The 22,626-nt window shown below is 42.5% G+C and overlaps 1 protein-coding gene across 1 annotated transcript in view; it reads right to left on the bottom strand.

Annotated features, from left to right (window-relative positions):
* FRS2 (fibroblast growth factor receptor substrate 2) overlaps positions 1-22,626 on the bottom strand; it is a 40,846-nt gene that overhangs the window by 5,426 nt on the left and 12,794 nt on the right. The window contains exons 2-5 of the mRNA XM_033950983.1: positions 16,302-16,402; positions 10,630-10,721; positions 8,766-8,952; positions 4,522-4,677 (exon numbers count right to left, since the gene is read on the bottom strand). Of these exons, the coding sequence (XP_033806874.1) occupies positions 4,522-4,677; positions 8,766-8,952; positions 10,630-10,695 (409 nt within the window). The 5' untranslated portion in view covers positions 10,696-10,721; positions 16,302-16,402. The remainder of the gene's footprint in view (positions 1-4,521; positions 4,678-8,765; positions 8,953-10,629; positions 10,722-16,301; positions 16,403-22,626) is intronic.

Genomic DNA, 22,626 nt, shown 5'->3' with positions numbered 1-22,626 from the left:
CCACCCAAACCGGGCTGTGCGGCTTTTCTTAAGAGAACTATACTGCTGGGGAGGAAATGTGTTCTGTTGCAGTGGCTTTCTTCTCAACCCCCGTCTATTCAACAGTGGAGAGCATTAATGTTACAGCAAATGTTGCTGGAACGCAGAGACATAGTGGACAAGTCAGCTAAGGCAGGCGGACTTTTTCGCCAATGTTGGTATCCTTTTAGTTTGACCTTCACTTCCTTTGTTCGTAGACAACTCTGGGATATTTGAGATACTCCTTGTTTATTTATCACCTGTGTTTTTTCTTAAATATTTGTTGTCGCTGCTGCTGCCCGGGTGGGGTGGGTGGGGGGTTGGGGGGGGTTTGGGAATTGTGGCGGTATGGAGAAAACAGTTTTGACTTTCTGTATGCTGTTTGTATTTTGTTGGCTTAATAAAAATGTTTACACATAAGTTATAAATACAAAAGTTATCACTGCAGAGAAACCAGGTTGATAAATATGAAGTTACTGCTGGAGAGAAGACAAGGTTGATTCCAAGTGTATCAGAGACATCTTGTTCCCTATGAAACAATTTTTAGAATCCTAATGGTTGCTTCTGTTCGGTTCATAGACAACAGCGCGAAAGCCAAAGGCGCGTGCCGACAACTGAGCGCAAGACGAGGCGCGCGCCAAAGAAAATTAGTTTTTAGGGGCTCCGACGGGGGTTTTGTTGGGGAACCCCCCCCACTTTACTTAATAGACATCGCGCCGGTGTTATGGGGGGTTTGGGGGGAAAAAGTGAAGTTTTCAGTAAAATGTGGGGGGTTACAACCCCCCAAACTCCCCACAACGCGGCGCGATGTTTATTAAGTAAAGTGGGAGGGTTCCCCCCCCATCGGAGCCCTAAAACAGTCATTTTGAGCGGCACGCGCCTCCGCGCTGCGCTCAATTGTCTGGGCGTGCCTTTGTCCCAACGCGCTTTTGACCTGACACCCTTCTGTTCTGTACTGAAATGTGTCATGTCTAACCTTTGCTTGGTTATAGAATTTTGGTACTATCCTATACTTTTCTGTACCTGATTACCATAGTCGTATAATGCTTTTGATTAAAAAGCTAATAAAAGTTATCAGAGCCAACCTACAGATGACGGTTCATGTATCATTTTCAAAGTGTTGGGTTAGTGTATTTTTAAGGGGGTTTAAAAGTATAAAATGAGTCATTCTTTTATAGTTCATATTTGAGAATCAACCATTTTGTATTACTTTATTCTACTGGAAATATGTAATTTTGTTCTTTGCAATGGCTGATCAATTAGAGAGTACATACATAAAAAAGCTAATAAAGTTTTGAACAAAACAAAAAGTCTTCCTTGCATTTATCATCCAGGCAAACTTTTTGGGTCTGTTATTGAGCAATTATAAGATGAACCAATGACATTTACGAGTTACATTTACTACTTTGAGTCCCAGTAACAAATAGGATGTTAAAGATTATTTAACCAAAATGAACAGAAGTGGAGTATTCTAACTTTTAGCTGTCATCAACCTGGGCTTCCCACATTATAGATGGGGCCAGGGAAAGTGTCGTCTTAATGAGGGTCAAGGGGCTATGATGAACTATGACAGCTGAGCTCAGAGACCGGAGCTAGGAAGAGATGCTGGAATTCCATCCAAATTCATCACAAAAATGCTCTAAGGGCCTGATTCTCTAAGGGACACAAATCTCGGTGGCCGCCGATCGCATGTCAATCACGCATCAGCATCCTTTAGTGAATCACATCTATTTTTTTCTCCAACAGCTGCCTTAAATGTAAGTCAATACAGTGGTACCTTGGATTACGAGCATAATCCGTTCCAGGAGCATGCTCGTAATCCAAAATGCTCGTATATCAAAGCAAGTTTCCCCATAAGAAGTAAGGGAAACTTGCTTTGATATGTTTCCACCCCCCACCTTCCCCCCCACCTCCCGAAGCCAGCAGCGCTGCTCTCCTCCCCCCCCCGAGAACCGGCATTGCTCCCCCCCCCCCCCGCGATCCGGCACCCCCCGCCACCATTGGGCACCCCCCCCCCCCGCCGTGACCTGAGGTCTCCCCAACCCACCCGAACCCTCTTCTTACTTTTCTGTAGCCTCCGCAGCGGCACCGGCACCAGCATGTTCTGTGCGTGGTGCCGGTGCCTGATGATCTGCTTCCTGTGCTGGGCCTTGAGAGTTCACGTTCGACATGAGAGTTCACGTTCGACGTGAACTCTCAGGCCTTGCACAGGAAGCAGATCTTCAGGCACCGGCACCACGCACAGGACATGCTGGTGCCACTGCGGAGGCTACAGAAAAGTAAGAAGAGGGTTCGGGTGGGTTGGGGGGACCTCAGGTCGCGGCGGGGGGGGTGCCGGATTGCGGGGGGGAGGGTGCCGGATCGCAAGGGGGGGCGCTCGCAAATCAAAGCGCGCTCGGTTTCTGAGGCGCCGATTTTGCGAATGTTTTGCTCGTCTTGCAAAACACTCGCAAACCGGTGCACTCGTAAACCAAGGTACCACTGTATTTTTTTACAGGCCTACATTTAAGGCGTCACACCTACAGAAACACTTTGGGACGTTTGCCGATGCCCAAGGCCACATCCGGTGGAAACTACGCCGGCCTTTGGCATCAGTAGGCATGTCTAGATGCCTCTGTAGGTGCAAGTCTGACACCTATTGTAGGCGTCCTTTCTGGCATGAATTTTTTTTGAAAATGTGCGTACCGATTGGCTGCTGAGATGGTGGTAGGACGTCTACCTCAGCCTATAATCGAGACACCATTTTAGAATCAGCCCCTAAACGTGTTCTTCCTTCCTCACACCACATGAGACACTCAATACTGCAGCAGACACTGGTTTCAATTTCCCTTCAAGCCTGGAATTATAGCACTTGCTCCATAGAATGCTTTGGTTTTTTAAGGCACTTTACAAATCTATAAATATTGATAAACTACCACCAAGATGAAATGTAAATCACTTTAGCAAAACAATTTTATTTTGATTTAATATAAGTCTCATTGACGAAAAGAAAACATATCTATTTAGGATCTCACCAAAAAAACTATCAGGAGATTGAGAATTATGCAAAATACAGCTATACGCCTGATTTGGGGGTTGAAAACATCTGAACATATTACTCCATATTACAGAAAATTACACTGATTGCCAGTTGAGGCCAGAATCATCTTTAAATTTGCATATCTATGCTATAAGACGTTGGTAGAGCTTGCATCCATTTATTTTTTAAATCTTTTTGTCTTCTCAGCAAATTCTCGACACGTGTAAAGTCTTTGTTTTGGTTTCCAACGCTGAAAGGTTGCACTTCTAAAAGATTTCTGGATAATATCATATCTTATCAGGCTGGGGTTTGGAGCAAACCCCTAAGTGACTTGTTCTTAAACTCATTTTCCCATCAAACATTTAGAAAATCTTTGAAGACATATTTATTTGACAAATTTGTCTAATGGAATTTCAGTCATGTATTGAATATGTTCTCGTATGTATTCACTGCGTTTGGCAGTTTCTCTTGATAAACCGCTCTGAACTGAAAGGTATTTTTATTATTATCTTTTCCACCAGCTCTTCCAAAGTATTGCTTACAGCAGTGCTGAAACGAAATAAGAATAGCCTTACTGGGTCAGACCAATGGTCCATCTAGCCCAGTAGCCTGTTCTCACGATGGCCAATCCAGGTCCCTAGTACCTGGCCAGAACCCAAGGAGTAGCAATATTCTATGCTACCGATCCAGGGCAAGCAGTAGCTTCCCCCATGTCTTTCTCAATAACAGACTATGGACTTTTCCTCCAGGAACTTGTCCAAACCTTCTTAAAACCAGCTACGCTATCCACTCTTACCACATTCTCTGGCAACGTGTTCCAGAGCTTAACTATTCTCTGAGTGAAAAAATTTTTCCTCCAATTGGTTTTAAAAGTATTTCCCTGCAACTTCATTGAGTGTCCCCTAGTCTTTGTAATTTTTGAGGAAGTGAAAAATCAATCCACTTGTAACTGTTCTACTCCCCTCAGGATTTTCCAGACTTCAATCATATCTCCTTCTCAGCGTCTCTTTTCCAAGCTGAAGAGCCTAATCTTTTCAATCTTTCCTCATACGAGAGGATTTCCTACAGTACACAACAGGTAACCTCCTATCCTCCTATCCATGGAGTGAACATAGATTATAAGATAAACATTTGCCAATGTTGTATACAGTACTCCCTCGCGAATTCGTGGGCCGGTCATTCGCGGTATTTTCCGACCACGAAGGGGAGGCAGGAGAGGGCAGCTGGAGAGGCAGGAGAGGGAAGCCGGAGAGCCGGCAAGTGAAGGAAATCACTCGCGGTATGCTCCGACCGCCTCTTCCTGTACTAAAGTCAGGCTTTACCAATCAGGAGCTGCATGTCAAAGTGATTTCCTTCATTCGCCGGCGATCTGGCTGCCCTCCCCTGTCTCCCCTGCCTCAAAACCGTATTCACAGGGGATCCTGGAACGGAACCCCCGAGAATATTGGGGGAGTACTGTATTTCTGAGCTGCGCAAACACTTACTAGTAGGTGTACGAGGTGTTCGTGGAACCTCCGGCTCCGTCTGATGGTTCCTTTCCACTACTGGCTCCTCCACCACACTGATGCTATTATTTTGCATAATCTCCTGCAGCATATTGAACAGCTCTTCTGCTCGGCTACATTTAAAGGCAAAGATTCCTAGAAAAGCAACACAAAAATCTGTCTCATCTAGTGAAATGATAATGCTGAGAAGGAGCAAAGCATTCTGGTACTTTTCAATGAAAAACTTTTCGGCAGCAGAGAAGAGACTGGTTCAGGAATCCAAGTTCTCGGGTGGTGACATGGAGCACACTCACTTGGTGAAAGGTCTGAGCAGAAATTGCAAGCAAGGAGAAAGAGGAGGAGGATTTGATGGAGAAACCACAAAAGGAAACTAAGAAAGATGAAGATCTCTATTTATTTATTTATTTTTTAGTTAATTTTAAATTCTTAATCTTTTTATAATTAACTAATATTTTTAATGTAATCTTTGTTTTCATCCTCATTGAATGCTTGTTAGGATATTCATATCTTATCTCTATCTTTCCTATCTTCAATGGGGGGTTTTCTTTAATCAATTGTTGCATTGTAAACCGCTTAGGTCAGTGACATGCTGGAGCGGTATATCAAATCTTAATAAACATAAACACCCAATGTCAGACAACTAAGTTGCCTCCAGAAAGCTAGTGAGGGATTTACTACATGATAGCAGCTCTGATTTACAATGGCAAACTGGTTCTACTGGTAGTTTATCGGGGGGAAACACAGAGCAGGCAGCAAAATGCTAACAGTGGCTGGTCAGAGTATTATGCCGTACTGTCTGAACGGCAGAGAGCACCCGAGTTACCATGACCAGCAGAGGTACAAGTAGGCGACTCCCCATCTTTGGGTTCAAGTTTATTAAAATTTTGACAAAACGCTAATCGTTACTTCTAAGCGTTTTACATTAAAAATGGGAGAAACCATTGAGAGACAAACTAAAACAATGCAAATAAAACAGGCTATATAACAGATCAGATAGACATGACATACAATGAAACAAAAGGAAAGAAGGAAGAACTACAATATTTAGAGAAAAGAACACATTAAAGGTAAGAACCGAGGGGATGGGGAGAGAATGCTATGTGGACCAGATCAGATTTCGAAAGCGTCTTTAAAAAGAAAGCATTTTAAATTCCCTTTGACTTTTTCTAGATTATTTTCTGCCCTTATGTGGGTTGGGAGGAAATTCCAAATTGTAGGAGCAGTAAAGGCAAATGAGGTAGACCTACGGGTGCTGATGATTTTAAAGAGGGAACATGAGTGGTGGATCTTAGTGGGTCATTCTTCCGTTGCAAGCATTAAGTTAAAGTTGACACATGGGTGTTAAAAGGTTTTATTTTTGCTTGCTTGTTTTGTTTTCCGATACTGGACATGCTTATTTTCAAATTATAAAATATACTCCAAAATTTAAAGCAATGTATATTACTGTGCAAAGAAACAGGCAATTACAATTTTTTTTTTTCACTAAAACATCGAATTCACCAAAACAGTTCTCTGCTTTTAAATGAAAAACAGGAAGAAGCCCAGAAACAGCAATATTTGAAGAAATATGAGCCGGGGGGGGGGGGGGGGCATTGACATTGTAATGTAAAGTTGTATGGTCAGTCACACAAGTGCTACAGTTGTCAAGTTTCACTAATTTTCACTCCGGGTTAATCTAGTTGTGGTTTTACACCACTACATACAGGACTCGTAATCTTGTTTTTCTTAGGGACTTCAACAACAAAAAAAATCAGATCCACAAGTCCCTGCCTATCTAAGTTTCCAAGTTTTATTAAAAATTTGATAAAACACTTATATAATTTCTAAGCGATTTACATTAAAAAATGATATTAACAAAGAAGACATTTAAACAATACTAATGTTAATACTGACTTACAAGAGACATCAGGAGAAAAGGGGGAGAACTACAATTTTTAAAAGCAAAGAGTGATTTGTACGAATTATCTGATTGAATTTTGTACACTTGTTGCAAGAGTTAAAACTGAATAAAGAATTAAAAAAAAAAAAAGCAAAGAAACATTCAAGATAAACACATTAAGGGAGGGAAGGGTTTTTAGCCTTATAAGGCTAGTTTCTGAAAAGCATCATTAAACAGAACTGTTTTAAGAACAATTTTGAATTTATCTAACTGCCTTTCTTCTCTTAAAAAAGACGGAAGTCGATTCCAAGTTTGTGGGTATGTAATGGAGAAAATTTCCGCTCTTCTTGTAATTTATGATTTTCAACGATGGAATTGTTAAAAGATTTTGTTCCGCTGATCTAAGTGTTCTTGAAGGAGCATAAGGCAATGGCAGTCTGTCAAGAAAGATAGGTTGTTGTGTTTGCTGGATTTTCAATGTCAGAAGCACTAGTTTGTAGGTTATCTGATGGTGGGTGAGAAACCAATACCTTTATTAACTCTTTTTGTGTTTGTTTAATTGTCTTAATTTCAAATGGGGGTTTTTCTTGTTTGGTCCTAAAATTCCCTCTAAGTACCCAGGGAATTACCATCTTTTGAGAAATGTTTGTGAGACCTCATCTGGAGTACTGTGTTCAGTTTTGGAGGCCGCATTATCAAAAAGATGTGAAGAGAATGGAATCGGTCCAGCGAATGGCCACCAAGATGGTCTCAGGACTCAAGGATCTCCCATATGAAGAGCGTCTAAGCAGGCTGCAGCTATATTCTCTCGAAGAACGTAGGGAGAGGGGAGACATGATAGAGACGTTCAAATATCTTACAGGCCGTACCGAGGTGGAGGAAGATACCGTTTTTCTTACGGGTCCCATGGCAACAAGAGGACATCCGCTCAAAGTCAAGGGTGGGACATTTCATGGTGACATCAGGAAATACTTCTTCACCGAAAGGGTGGTTGATCGTTGGAATGGTCTTCCACGTCAGGTAGTTGAAGCCAGCAACGTGCTCGACTTCAAGAAATGATGGGATAAACATGTGGGTTCACTTAGGGGAATTGCTTAGGGGAGTGTTCTTTTAAGGGGAAGGGAAGTGTTCTTTTAAGGGGAGGGTTATTTTGAGTGGGCAGACATGTTGGGCCAATGGCCCTTTTCTGCCGTCATACTCTATGTTTCTATGTTTGTAACGTGTTCCTGTTAGGTCTGAAGATTCATGCATCCTACATTTTTTGACTTGTTTCACCAATTCTTCACATTTTTGCCCTGGATGTTGTTTATTTTGGCACGTCTTATGCCGCCTTTCAAAATGGAGACGATCAAAGTGGCTGTAGAGTGTTGAGAAAAAGTTTAAACTCTAATAATGAGATTTACAGGATCTTACTCTTACTCTAGTTTCATTGAAAACACTATTTTCTAATATGGTAAAATAATTTTAAAAAAATGTCCCCCCCCCCCCCCCATTTTACAAAACTGTAGTGCGGTTTTTAGCGCAAGCTGCGGCAGTAACAGCTCTAACACTCATAAAATTCCTATGGGCACGGCCGGCGCTAAAGACAGCACTACGATTAGTGCTTCTAGAGACACAAATAAAACACAAGGTTATGAAATAGTAAACAGACTGCTCTTTCAGCAATCAGTTAATTAAAATTAGGTGCTTCGTTGTAGTGTTTAGTGTGGGAAGTACTGGTTGGAAGCGGGGGGGGGGGGGGGAGGGGGTGAGGGAGATAGGTGTCCCTGGGAGAATTATATTGATAGAGTTTGTAATGGCTACCTTTCTCTGCTCCGTTAGGAATCTTGAGATGGGGAATGGGTTTCTTAAACTGTGTGCCACGGCACATTGGTGTACCCCAAAGAGATTCTGGGTGTGCCACAAGAGATTCCTGAATTTTTCTTTGTTTTTAAAAATTCCCTTCGTAAGTATACACTAGAATAGATGACATGTACATTACATACGCAAGAGTCTGTCAATGGTATGAGCTTCTGTGTGCGTAAGAATACAACTGCCCAGACAAGCATCATTATTTGATATGATTGGTTCTTGAAAACTAACGGCAAGTAATTTTAGTTTTATTTTTTTATTCAACAAGGTAATCAAGGCTTTGTTACCATTTGGATCGTCTTATGTTTGCAAAATGAGGTTATCATTACCACCTCTAATCTCAAGACTGGCAAGAAAAAGGGGATAAGGAGAACATAAGACCAGCCTACTGGGTCAGAGCAACGGTCCATCTAGCCCAGTACCCTGCTTCCAACAGGGGAAAGCAGTGGCTTCCCCCCACGTCTGAAATTCACAGCAAAAATATTCCACCCACCTTGTCCAGTTTGACACCTTCGTCCACTCTCAAACGAGAAGAGATTTGAATCGTAACCATAGCGACGCAAACAGAGGTAGGACCACTTTACCGAGTCCCTCTTACGGGTGTACAAAATGAGTTCTGTGTCAGTCAGTTCCATCACGCCAGAACCCAGTTCATTTCCATCATCATCCACGTTAATGACCTTCAGAAAAGAAAAAAAAAAGAAGTTACTCTCGCGGTGAATCAGGCATCAAAAGCAGGATCTTACATGGCGAGAGCGCACTGGAGAAGCGAACCGAGGAAGTGCTAAGTACCAAAATTTTAGTCTTATTTATGTTGAGCCTACATCAGCCTTGGGTTTTGCCACCTGGCTCTGCTGGAATGAAAGACGAACAACCGAAGAGCTTAGCTGCAAAACCCGACAAGTATGAAAAGCTGTTTTCCAGATCACGTAGCTGGATTCTACAAAGGTCACTCAAAGCTGCGCATCAAAATCTAGGCACAATCCTCAGATGCGTGTACAACTACATTGGCTAACAATAATTTGGTGCTATCAATTACTGACTTTAATTGTTACCAATTAGAATTTGCATGCGCATCTGGCTGCATGCTATTCATAACACTGGATACCCAGATCCCACAGCATGCATGAATTCCAAAAATATGCGCATAGTGTTATAAAATATTGGGGATGACCGCCCTGAATTGGCATTATGCATTACTTTATAATGGTTGCTCAGCCCAAAGCAACCTTTCTAGAACAGCACCATACTGATTTTTTCCAGCGTCAATTTCTAAGTACCATTTACTGAGGCTGGTCTCTTACAGTTTATCTGTTTCCGACAAACTTTTTTTTTTTTTTTTTTTTGGAAAAAAATATATATTTATTTAACAGGTTTTGTTGCTAAGTTCTTCAATTCCAATAAAGCTAATACATTTTTGCTTCTAAGGCCTGAGAAAGTTCATCACATATGTAGAAATAAGGATTAGCAACCAAGCTGTAAGACCTTTTTCTTGGACGGACTTAATATATTGGTGACAAGCTTAACAGACTTATCCTCTTTTCATCAGGTCAGAAAAATGGGCAAACCTATTAGTAAACTAGTCACTGGTCTACCAATCTGGAGCCATAAGCTTTATTCAAAAAGGCTTAAGGATGTTTCCCCTATTTGAAATAGTCTCCTGGGTCAATGATACTAAGGCCAGGAGCCATGCATTAAACTCCTTCAGGAACGATGTATCATGAATTCTAAACCCAGTCAACAGCAGTTGCTCTAATTGATGACCACCACACTCTTTTCCCCCAGGGCTGTGCCGCATCCTGAGAACCAGCGGACTCAGAATGTGGAAAAATCGATTCAGGCACTGAACCACCAAACCAGTCTTGTCTGTCTAATAAGCTAAATGTTCCTAGAAACTCATTACCCTATATCAAGAGAATGTCTTCTTCCTTAAAATCAAATTTGTGTCTTATATTGCAATAATGTATATAGTTCAAACAATATAACTGTTACATATATGCTTTTAATAAAACATACATCATACCATCTAATGGATCGATTCTTGTGACAAACATCCTAGCAGCATTTGCTCTAAGTGGGTTTCACTGCCAAACAAAACCTAAAATATGAACATTTTAAAAGTGCTGTAAAATCAATGCAAAGGTGCTATGATGTAAGTAGCTAACCAGAGTTTCTAACTACTTTTCCACTTCATATATTACACGGGCTTCAGAAATCCTGCCAGGACACAGATAGCAGACTGAATTTTCCATCTAGAGATCTTCTCAAAAATAAATCAGATCGAGCCTCTTGGTATGCTATACACATACATCTCTCATTGTGTTGGTTTTTAAATGAACGATGAGTCCAGAAAATACCTTAAACTTATTTCGATGATTATCCGGGACAGTTTCTTTATCTGGACAGCTACAACAGCTACCCATGGCTTCTTCAGAAGATCATGTAAATTCTGCTTGGAGAAATAAAGAAATAAAAAGGTGCATTATTAAAAGTTAATAAAACTATGATTAGCAGAATAATGGTTAAAGTTACATTGCCACTGAAAAACTTCATAAATTAGATACAAACAGCAAAGTTACAAAATATTGTGCTAAATTTGGATTTTGTGTTTTAATTCAGAGAAGACAATCTTGCTACTAGAAAAGGTAAGATTTGACTCATGATTTTCCTATGGCCGATATAAGCAAATCACCTTGAGAGAGCCAAGACGTTTGTAGGCCCAGTGCAAAGGTGTAGCTGCATGGAAGAACCACCTGGGGTACTCCAAAGACTTGCTCAATGGGCTTACACAACATAGGTTCCTCCCTAACAATGGGAACCAACAGTCCTAGAAGGCCATACTGTACGCTGTCGAGGCCCTGGTCTGAGACACAATTTAACCTGTAAAAACTATAAGTAACTTTCTCCCTGGATATTTAGTATTATATTGGTATGAACGTGGGGCAGGAAGAGAGATTTTCAGATTTTTAGTATTTTAAGTTTTATAATCTTTTTTTTTTTCTATTTTCATTAGAATGTACTCTAATTTATTATTTACTTTGTATTTTTACTTTCCTATTGATTATAGAGCTCTTTTCTCTTTTTTTTTTTGTTTAGTACTATGCAAACCACTATGATGATGTATTGAATAGCAGTCTATAAATACCATTTGCCAAGAAAAGCTGATGCTTACATATCCATAAGGTTCCAGGCCTCTGGGGCCTTATTTTCAGCTTTGTCAACTGCAAACCCAGACTCCATTATGACTCAAGAGGCCCACTGGTGAAATGCCAGCACACGAAACATTCCTGCTTCACTGGTACGATTGCTGGCTATCTCACTAGGAATCAGAGCAGCATCACTTGCCTTCGGGGTCCAGAAACATAGTAACATAGTAGATGACAGCAGATAAAGACCTGAATGGTCCATCCAGTCTGCTCAACCTGATTCAATTTAAATTTTTTTTCTTCTTAGCTATTTCTGGGCATGAATCCAAAGCTCTACCCGGTACTGTGCTTGGGTTCCAACTGCCGAAATCTCCGTCAAAACTCACTCCAGCCCATCTACCCCCTCCCAGCCATTGAAGCCCTCTTCAGCCCATCCTCACCACAAACGGCCATACACAGACACAGACCGTGCAAGTCTGCCCAGTACTAGCCTTAGTTCAATATTTACTATTCTTTTCTGATTCTAGATCCTCTGTTTTCATCCCATGCTTCTTTGAACTCCGTCACAGTTTTCCTCTCCACCACCTCTCTCGGTAGCGCATTCCAGGCATTCACTACCCTCTCCGGAAAGTAGAATTTCCTAATATTGCTCTTGAATCTACCACCCCTCAACCTCAAATTATGGTCTCTGGTTTTACCATTTTCCTTTCTCTGGAAAAGATTTTGTTCTACGTTAATACCCTTCAAGTATTTGAAAGCCTCTAGGACAGGGGTAGGCAATTCCGAGTAGGCAATGTATACCCTAGAGCAGGGGTGGGCAATTCTCGGTTCTCGAAAGCCGGAACCAGGTCAGGTTTTCAGGATATCCACAATAAATATGCATGAGATAGATTTGCATCTCAAGGAGGCAGTGCATGCAAATCCATCTCATACATATTCATTGTGGATATCCTGAAAACCTGACCTGGCTCCGGCTCTCAAGGACCGGAATTGCCTACCCCTGCTCTAGGGTATACATATTCAAGGCTCCTCATACGCCTTCTGGCACAAGCCTCCTATCATTTTCATTGCCCTCTTCTGGACCAAAACGGCACTGTTTTGTCGTCCTTCCCCACCCCATACTAGAATTTGAGCAGGAAGCCTAAGATGCAACCTCTGAACTGAAGCAGCTGCCTTCAGTAAATTCTTCAAGCAGTAACGTCCGCAGGCCTCAACAGCAAAAATAAGAGTGGGCATTTCTTATTTGCTAATTCCTTCCCATTAGTCTCATTCAAGTGTGTATCTAATGAGGGCTGAGAAGACAAAGACCAATGCAGGAACCTGTAACCAAGGAACCAACCTGCATGCGCTGATCTGAGACTTCACATGCATATACTTCCCCCTCAATATTTACAGGGGTTAAGGGTAGAGTCAGCCCGTGAATATGGAAAATTTGCGAATAACTTTTAGACTGACACTGACCCACCCCCACTTCCCGGACCTTACCCGGTGGTCTAATGGTGACTCGGGGCAGGAGCGATCTTCCTACGCTCCTGCCCCGTGCAGATCCGTCTTCCAAAATGGCTGCCGTGAGTTCCCGTTGTAGTCTCGTGAGACCACGGGAACTCACGGCAGCCATTTTGGATGACGGATCTGCACAGGGCAGGAGCAGATTGCTCCTGCCCAGCATCACTGCTAGACCACCAGGTAAGGTCCGGGATACCAGGGCTGTGGAGTCGGAGTCGAGGAGTCGGAGTCAATTTCGGGTACCTGGAGTCGGAGTCAGAAGTACAAAAAACTGAGGAGTCGGAGTCAGAACATTTATCTACCGACTCCATTTTTGAACTTGGCATAGCAATCACGAGCGATTCTTTCAGCTATAGCACCCACTATATACACAGCACAAATGTTGCGAGCAGCTTCTGCAGCCTTAGAACCTTGATTAAAAGCAAAAAGAAGGTGGTGTCGAAAATGCTCATTTCTCTCAACTTGACATTCCATTTTAACGATCTGAAAATTAACCAGTGCTGTGGAGTCGGAGTCGAGGAGTCGGAGGAAATTTCGGGTACCTGGAGTAGGAGTCTGAAGTACAAAAAACTGAGGAGTCGGAGTTGGAACATTTATCTACTGACTCCACAGCCCTGTGGGATACAGGAGGGAGGTCCGCGGAGGCAGCCTTTTAAAAGTTACAATTGAAAACCCTCAAATAATCAAATTTGTGAGTAATAAAACCGCGAATAAGGAGGGAGACCTGTATTTCCTTCTTCAGAGATGATCTCTAACGGCAATGTGGTCTAACCAACTTCTAAATTCCCATAGTGACTGCCGCCAGATTTGGCAGTGCTGTACATTGATCTCAAGAACGCAACCCGGCTGCATTTAGAGTACATAAAAAAATCTCAGATAATTAAAACCAGGAAGGGGAAATTGTACTGAATTCTCCCCTTCGGATAAAGCTTGTGGGCCACCTACAGAACAGAGTAACAGTATGATATTACAAAACCATCTGTTTATGAAGATATGTATTTATGTACCTTCAGCTATTACCAGCAAACAGAGCAGTAATGCCCATTACAAAAAAAAATTACCCAGAGACTCTTTAAGATGTGGTGGAACATGATTCCTAACCAAAACCATGCCAAACTCTGAAACTACGCTGTTGACCAGCCCCCCTCCCACCCCCAAAGAAACCCTATACAAAAAATTTGTTTTCTATAAAACTCTGTCAAAACTTGACCAATTTCCATAAAATTTGGGATGCATCATCATGAATAAATTTACAATAAGCCTGCATTCATGCCAGCTACTTTACTACCTGTTATGATTCCTTCAGTGTGAACTGATCGGGCCCTGCTGTTTCCTATCAATCAACTGAGTCCATTTCTTCAAAACACCTTCTACACTTAACCCACCTCCATGGGTGCAAGACTGGCTAAGCGGAAGATCTCAAAGAGTGGTGGTAAATGGTATCCCCTCAAAAATGTCAAGAGTGATCAGCGGAGTGCCGCAGGGCTCGGTCTTGGGCCCGATGCTATTTAATATCTTTGTTGGGGATCTGACTCAGGGGCTCTGAGGCAAAATTACACTATTTGCCGATGACGCTAAACTATGCAGCATTGTGGGCAGGGCCTCAGAACCTGATAGTGCATCAAGGCCCAATACTATGGAGCAAGACCTGCTTGTATTGAAAAAATGGTCCAGTACTTGGCAACTAAACTTTAATACCAAGAAATGTAAAGTGATGCACCTTGGAAGTGGAAATCCACGCAAAACATACACCTTAAACGGCGAAAACTTAACAAGAACTACTGCAGAAAGGGACTTGGGAGTTCTCATCCGGGATGATATGAAAGCTGCAAATCAGGTGGAGAAAGTTTCAGCGAAGACCAAACAAATGCTGGGTTGCATCAGAAGGAGCTTTATCAGCAGGAAACCGGAAGTAATACTGTCGGTATACAGATCCATGGTGAGACCTCACCTGGAGTACTGTGTCCAATTTTGGAGACCATATTATCAAAAAGATGTGAAAAGAGTGGAGTCGATACAGAGAATGGCCACTAAGATGGTCTCAGGACTTAAAGGCATCCCATATGAAGAACGTCTGATCAAACTGCGCTTATATTCTCTTGAAGAACGCAGAGAAAGGGGGGACATGATAGAAACATTTAAATACATCATGGGCCACATCAAAGTGGAGGAGGAAATCTTTTTTCTAAAGGGTCCCTCGGCGACAAGAGGGCATCCACTAAAACTTAAGGGGGGAAAATTTCATGGTGACACCAGGAAATACTTCTTCACTGAACGGGTGATTGATCGATGGAATAATCTTCCCCGCCAGGTGGTCGAGGCCAGTAGCGTGCTTGTCTTCAAGAGTCGATGGGACAAACAGGTGGGAGTACTACGGAGTTAAGCTCAATCAACAGATACTCCAGGGAAGAAGGGTCCTTGAGCAGGCAGACTAGTTGGAGGGAGGGTTCTTGAGTGGGCAGACTTGTTGGGAGGGAGGGTCCTTGAGCAGGCAGACTAGTTGGAGGGAGGGTTCTTGAGTGGGCAGACTTGTTGGGAGGGAGGGTCGTTGAGCAGGCAGACTAGTTGGAGGGAGGGTTCTTGAGTGGGCAGACTTGTTGGGAGGGAGGGTCCTTGAGCAGGCAGACTAGTTGGAGGGAGGGTTCTTGAGTGGGCAGACTTGTTGGGAGGGAGGGTCCTTGAGCAGGCAGACTAGTTGGAGGGAGGGTTCTTGAGTGGGCAGACTTGTTGGGCCATTGGCCCTTTTTTGCCGTCATGTTCTATGTTTCTATCTCTTTTCTAAAGACTATAGCTCCAGTCTGTGAGAACAATAACCTTTCTTCAGATAGGAATTTTTAATAAGGATCAGGTCCTCATTGAAAATCATGGTGACTTATTTATGTTTAAAGGAAAATTGTGTCTTATTTATTTATTTGTTCAATATTCTATACTGTTCTCCCAGGGGAGCACGGAAAAGTTTACAGGCACTCAAGCATTTTTCCCGGTCTGCCCTGGCGGGTTTACAATCCATCTAATGTATCTGGGGCAATGGGGGGATTAAGTGACTTGCCCAGGGTTATGAGGAGCAGTGTGGGTTTGAACCCACAACCCCAGGGTGTTGAAGCTGTCGCTTTAACCACTGCGCCACATACTCCATGCCATGACAAGAATTGCTAAATGGGAGCAAAGTCATTAAGGAGAGGGGGGCCAGCATGAATGTTATTGCAAATTTATTGAGGATAACATATCTCAAATTTTATTAAAATTGGTAAAGTTTTGGCAGTTAAGCATTGTTTAGGTTTTCGTTGAAACGCAGTGTAGAGTCGTTATTTCTAGAACTTATTTTGTATTCCCCCGAGGCTCTTTTTCATTGTAATACAAAGAATAACAAAGCTTACCTCGATCTGGCCATTAATGTTCCTAGCCTCCTCTGCTGCAGCATCTGGATGTCAGGCATGCTTCAAAATCTCATACTGTCTTGACACATCAGCAGCCAAACCTAAAAAAAGATATAAAAAAAAAAAAAATACAACAAACATGAAGGCATGCCTCGGGTCCATACGAAACCTTACACCAAAGTTTTATTTTTATTTTTCTTTCCAGCTTACGATTTATCTTTAATCTTATCTATTGTTTTGCCTTTTGTCTTTGTTTTGTTCTATTTCTATCATTTAAATTTCTCCAGAATTCTACTGTTCAACGGCTCCCCCTTCTGCTTCTATTCCTTTCTCTCCTCTCTTCTACCTTCCAAAGTATTTAGATCAATGCTGTCTTGTTAAAATGTTTATTTTATTTTTATTTTTCCTCTAACTCTACTTTTCACTTCTCTATTACCCTCCAGGTACTTTAGTTAGATTGTGAGCCTTCGGGACAGTAAGGGAATTTTTCAAGTACCTTTCTTATTTCTAATCTTAATGTATATTTTCTGTAAACCGCTTAGAACCTAACGGATGTAGCGGTATATAAAAAATAAATTACATTACATTACCACATCAGCCAAAGGTTGGTACAGCTATGTCCAGGTGGGTATCACTATAGAATCTAGACTGCAAACGTCCACCTTTCCGGGGGGGGGGGGGGAGGGGGAAGGCAACTATTTCATTCAGCAATCACAAGGCAGTATTCCTAGTTTTTTGTGTTTTTTTTTAATAGACATTTTATTACAACAAAAATAGCCAATACATCTAACAGCTTGCTATAACAGCCAGGATATAGCACTAGCTCCATCCGTACACTAAGGGTTCCTTTTACGAAGCCGCGTTAGTGGCTTTATCGCATGCACGTTTTTAGCGCGCGCTAACCCCTGCGCTAGCCGAAAAACTACCGCCTGCACAAGAGGAGGTGGTAGCGGCTAGCACAGCCGGCACATTAGCGCGCGCTATTACGTGCGTTAAACCGTTAACGCGGCTTCATAAAAGGAGCCCTAACTCTTTGGTACAGTGCTCGTACAGATTTTAAAAAGGTAAACTAGCCAACAATATCCCCCCCACCCTTCCCCATCATGCTATTGCAAAAATAGAGATCAATGAGCAGAGCATCCGTCGCTCTGTAACCTTATCCCAAATAGGTACATCACTTTATAATTTAGCGAACTACCACCAACACCTATTTTTTTTTTCTGTGTGTATAAGTGCAAGAAAAGGGGTACAAAGAGGGCAGGGAACCTTGCATACTTGGTTTCGGAGGCATTGCCTGGAGTCGAGGTGGTGGGAGAGGGGCAGTTCGGACTAGAGAGTTGCGCGGGGACAGAAATCCCACCCATCCCTGCCCTTCCCCGCCAGGATCCTCTCCGTCCCCACCTGTCCCCGTCAGGATCCTCTCCGTCCCCACCCATCCCCTCAAGGAATTACCTCCATCCCCGCCCGTCCCCATAAAAAGCAGCAATTACTTCTGATAGGATCATCAATTCCACAGTTTCTTTTGCTGTTTTCCTTGTGGAATCTCTTTGGTGGAACCCTTTTTTTGTTTTCTGTTCAGGTAATTAACTTATAAACCCCCTCTTTTACTAAGGCTGACGTGTCCATTATATTATATGGACGAACCCTGCTTCCAAAGCCTTCCATCCCCGTGGGAGTCCCATTGGCTAGAGGGGGGTCCCCGTGGGAGTCCCATGGGTTAGGGGGGATTCCCGCGGGAACCCCTCAGGACCCACGGGATTCCCACGATCCCCATTCTTGTGCAGACCTCTAGTTCAGACCACGGCTCATCTTTGCCGGGACCCTTGGAGGTAAGAGCGGCAGCTTGGTGGGGTTGGAGCGACATGACGGGAGTTGTCAGTGTGATTCTCTCTCTCCCCTGTTCTGTAGATGGGACTCATCTCCATCGGGACCCTCGGAGGTAAGAGCGGCAGCTTGGTGGGGTGAGAGGGGTTGGAGCAACGGGAGTTGGCGGTGTGTTTTTCTCTCTCCTGTTAAGTAGACGGGGCCAGGGTTAAGGACAGACCTGGACATGTGGGGGGAGGAGGAGGAGGAGAATAATTTTCTCATATGTTATTCGCAATTTTATCATATTCTCGAGCGTTTTTAACAGAAAACTGTGAATAACATATGAGAAAGTTATTTGCGGTTTTTCCGTATTCGTGGGTCAGTTCATCCCCAATCACTGTGAATACGGAGGGAGAAATGTAGAAAGATAATCAGGAACAGAGCGAGTGAGATCTTTGTAGATCATAGTGAGGCGTTTAAATTTAAATATGTGCAGAGAAAGGCAGTCAGTAGAAATGGGGTAACATGATCACAGCAGTGGGCATTATGAAAAAGCTTGATAGCAGTGGACCAAACAAACTGAATATGCTTCAGGACAGAGCACAGAGCAAGACAGTAATCCAAGCAGGACAGTATCAGACAGAGAATAAGAAAAAAACTCGATGTAGTATGAGAAAAGATGACTGTACCGCAGGTTAATGGTGGGTCTAGTAGCGAGTCTGCACTAAAGAAACTGTTGCCCAGCATGGCTCTGTGCAGGAGGATCAATGGCAGTGGGGCACTTGGGAGAAAAAAAACAACCATTACCGAAAATCACTAGAACATCTCTCAAAGCTGTAGACATTAGGTACTAAACCTATGCCTGCAATACTTGAGTTTGTCCGCCAAGGCCCTTCCCTTCTTTAAAGCAGACTGAAAACCCACCTTTCTGATATAGCTTTCAATCCATAACCCTGCGCCCCACTGCCCACCAACCCAGCCAGCAAATTAACCATTCCCCTTAATTGTATCCATGACATCCTAGGAGTTTGTCTGTCTTGGCTGTTTAGATTGTAAGCTCTTTTGGGCAGGGACTGTCTTCTTTGTGACTTTATACAGCACTGTGAAGGTCTGGTAGCACTATAGAAATAATTCGTAGTAGTAGTAGTGTGAAGAGTTTCAGTCTTTGGGAAGCAGAGCTGAGCGTGATGTCATAAGGCCTCATTCCACCAATAAGAGCCAACCTCGTCAGTGATGTCACAATGGCTTGATTGTCCTGTACTCCCCTCTACCCTCCAACCCAGCCAGCAGATTAACCCTTCCCCTTAACATTATCCATGTCATCCTGTTTGTCTGTTTAGATAGAAGCTCTTTGGAGCAGGGACTGTCTTCTTTGTTTCAAGTTTCAAGTTTATTAGGATTTTATATACCGCCTATCAAGGTTATCTAAGCGGTTTTTACAATCAGGTACTCAAGCATTTTTCCCTCTCTGTCCCGGTGGGCTCACAATCTATCTAATGTACCTGGGGCTATGGAGGATTAAATGACTTGCCCAGGGTCACAAGGAGCAGCGCGGGGTTTGAACCCACAACCCCAGGGTGCTGAGGCTGTAGATCCAACCACTGCGCCACACACTCCTCACTCTTTACAGCGCTGCATGCGTCCGGTACTGCTATAGAAATAGTACTAAGCACAGGAAACTATATGCATGATGATATCAAGTGCAGATTTTAACTTGCAAAGGCATAAATGAAATCTTCAGTTACTGAACTGTGAACTGAGAATTCTATTGGCTAATTTCCTGCTCCAACTTACTCTCTCCCCTTTTATATGAATGAAAACTAACCTAGAAGCTAAATATAAATGCTATTTGCATCTCCTTGATCAAAGTTTAACATCAGTAGGTAAACATCTTCTGCCACTGATGAAACCTGTATAATTAAATGCTCACGATCGCTGACCAGAGTAGCAAACCATGTCCATACACGTGTGCAAATACCACAACCAACCGGTGTGTCTGAGCTCCGTTCGCGTGAATCTGTTGGTGGACAGATGAGGAAGATGCATTTTGCTCAAAGAGGACTGCTGCTGGTGGCTGAAGTGCCACGACAGGTCTCCCTCCATATTTGCAGGCTCGGCATCCACAACTTCGATTATTTGTGGGTTTCATCTCGCTGACTCCGCCCCTGAGTGACATCATCCTGGGGTACCAGGAGAAAAGTTCAGCGCTTTGCTTCAGCGTGGTCGGGCAAATGAAGTGTGTGACTTGAGTTGCTGCAGCTACACCAAAGATACTGTATGAAGTCCGAGGACATGGTGCCCATGCATGGTCAGTTCCATAATACAGTGCTTGAAATGTACTGCTAAATTATAGGACGTTAGAAAAGAAATGGAAAAAATCTCATTCAGATAAATTAAACTGGAGATCCGCAATTAGAAAATATAATTTTGAACTTAGGAAAGCGAGAAAAACCTATTATTGATGTAAAATAGCTAAGTCCAATAATCGGAGCAGAACTCTTTTTAAACTCTGGCGTTCTCTGACCAATTCCGACTCATGCAAAAATTTTGGATTATTATATTATTTATATTATTATTTATATATTTTTTAAATTATCCTTGTTTTTATGTTGGTTTTAAATATTGTACTTATATTTATCAGGACCCCTGATGAAGATTATACGAAACACGGACCGTGTTGGGTCCCTTGCCTGGTAAAAGGTTTTTAACCAATGTTTTACTTGTTATAAATAAAGTCAGCCTGCATCGTGTACCAAGTCTGCAGTTTTTGGTTTGTTTGTTCTGGATTGTTGGTTACTGCAGACAGTTGGACCTCAGGTTTTTCCTTTTTTGTTTGGCAATTCCGACTCAAAGTCTGAGCAATCATCATCTCCTTCTGCTGATGTTCTAGCCTGCTTTTGTCAAGATCAAATCTCACTCATTAGGTAATCTTTTCCCGCAGGAAATATTGGATATTCAAGTTTATTTATTATTTGATTAATCGCCTATTCCAAATTCTAAGCGATGTACAAATCAGCAAAAATACATGAAATAAACATACATAATTAATAAAGGGATACTTTTTTTTTTTAAATAATAATAAACTGATTAACGCAATACCTGGCACAATAGGGAAGGCAGGAAAGAAATACAATCTTAGAAAGGAAAGAGTCAACAATTAAAGGTTAAGCACAACAGGATTGGAAAGACAACTAAATAGGTAAGTTAAAAATAAACAAAAGAGCAGTTGACAATTCAATTAAATATTGAATGCATCTTTAAAAAGATAACTCTTAAGTTTGCTCTTAAACTTGTCCAAGTTCTTCTCCTCTCTTAAGTATAGCGGGAGTGAGTTCCAAGTCTGAGGCGCCGTAATAGTAAAGATAAATTGCCTTCGAGTATTAATAACTTTAAGAGAGGGGATGACCAATAAATATTGGTCATTTGATCTCAGTAATTTAGAAGAATTATAAGGTATCAGTGCTTTATAAATATTCCAAAAATCCCACAATGGAGATACCAGTTGATCGCTACTGGTGCTCTTTTAATTCGGTATCCGAACACCAAGTCTCCAAACTGTGTGAAAAGTTGAGAAAGTGTAAATGTCCACTGGATCCTTTTCCATCATATCTTTTTCTTAATATTCCTTCTCAGGCTATAACGTGGTTAACCATTTTACTAAATTACTCATTGGAAAATGGGGAGTGGTAGCGGCAGTGGTCATGACTTTTCGGTTACTGCTTCAATTCTGGCCAAAATCGAGCCATGGAGTTCAGCTACAATCAGAACCAAAGCCTCTATCGAAGTAGATCTTAATAGACTCTCAATTTCAGAAGCCTGGGGCTATCCGCGGCTTCTGTTAAATTTAACATATGTAATGAAACCAATTGTAGCGTTAAAGACGAATTCACTTTTCAGCCTGCTTGATTAACTAAGGGGTTCATTTGCAAAGCACTTAGACACACAAAGTACCATACTTTTCTAAGGTACTTTGGGCTAGATTCAGTAAGCAAACCGATCATGTACCGATCACTAACCTGTGTACCGATCCGATTCCGCTCCGTGCATGCAAGTGAGGGAAACAGCATGCAAAGTAGGCAGGGACACGATTCACTAAATAAAAATCTTGAACACCGGCTGGGCTGGTTGATCAACAAGAACGGACTGCTGGGGACCAGTCGCTCACCTCTTTCCGACTGTCCTGCCAGCCCTGCAATAAACATAAGAAGTTGCCTCCGCTGGGTCAGACCAGAAGATCCATCGCGCCCAGCAGTCCGCACCCGCGGTGGCCCATCAGGTCCATGACCTGTAAGGTGATCCTTGTCTAAACCCTTTAGTCCCCTTAATCCTTTATCTATACCCTTTCATAACCTATCCCTACCTCTATCTGTATCCCTCAATCCCCATATCCTTCAGGAACTTATCCAATCCCTCTTTGAAACCCCGTAATGTACTCTGTCCTATCACAACCTCCGGAAGCGCATTCCAGGTGTCTACCACCCTCTGAGTGAAAAAGAAGGTTTAAATTTGCCTGCCTCTG

The sequence above is a fragment of the Geotrypetes seraphini genome, chromosome 7, assembly GCF_902459505.1.
Source record: "Geotrypetes seraphini chromosome 7, aGeoSer1.1, whole genome shotgun sequence".
In the NCBI taxonomy this organism is placed as follows: domain Eukaryota; kingdom Metazoa; phylum Chordata; class Amphibia; order Gymnophiona; family Dermophiidae; genus Geotrypetes; species Geotrypetes seraphini.
This window is presented reverse-complemented; position numbering and strand designations above follow the sequence as displayed.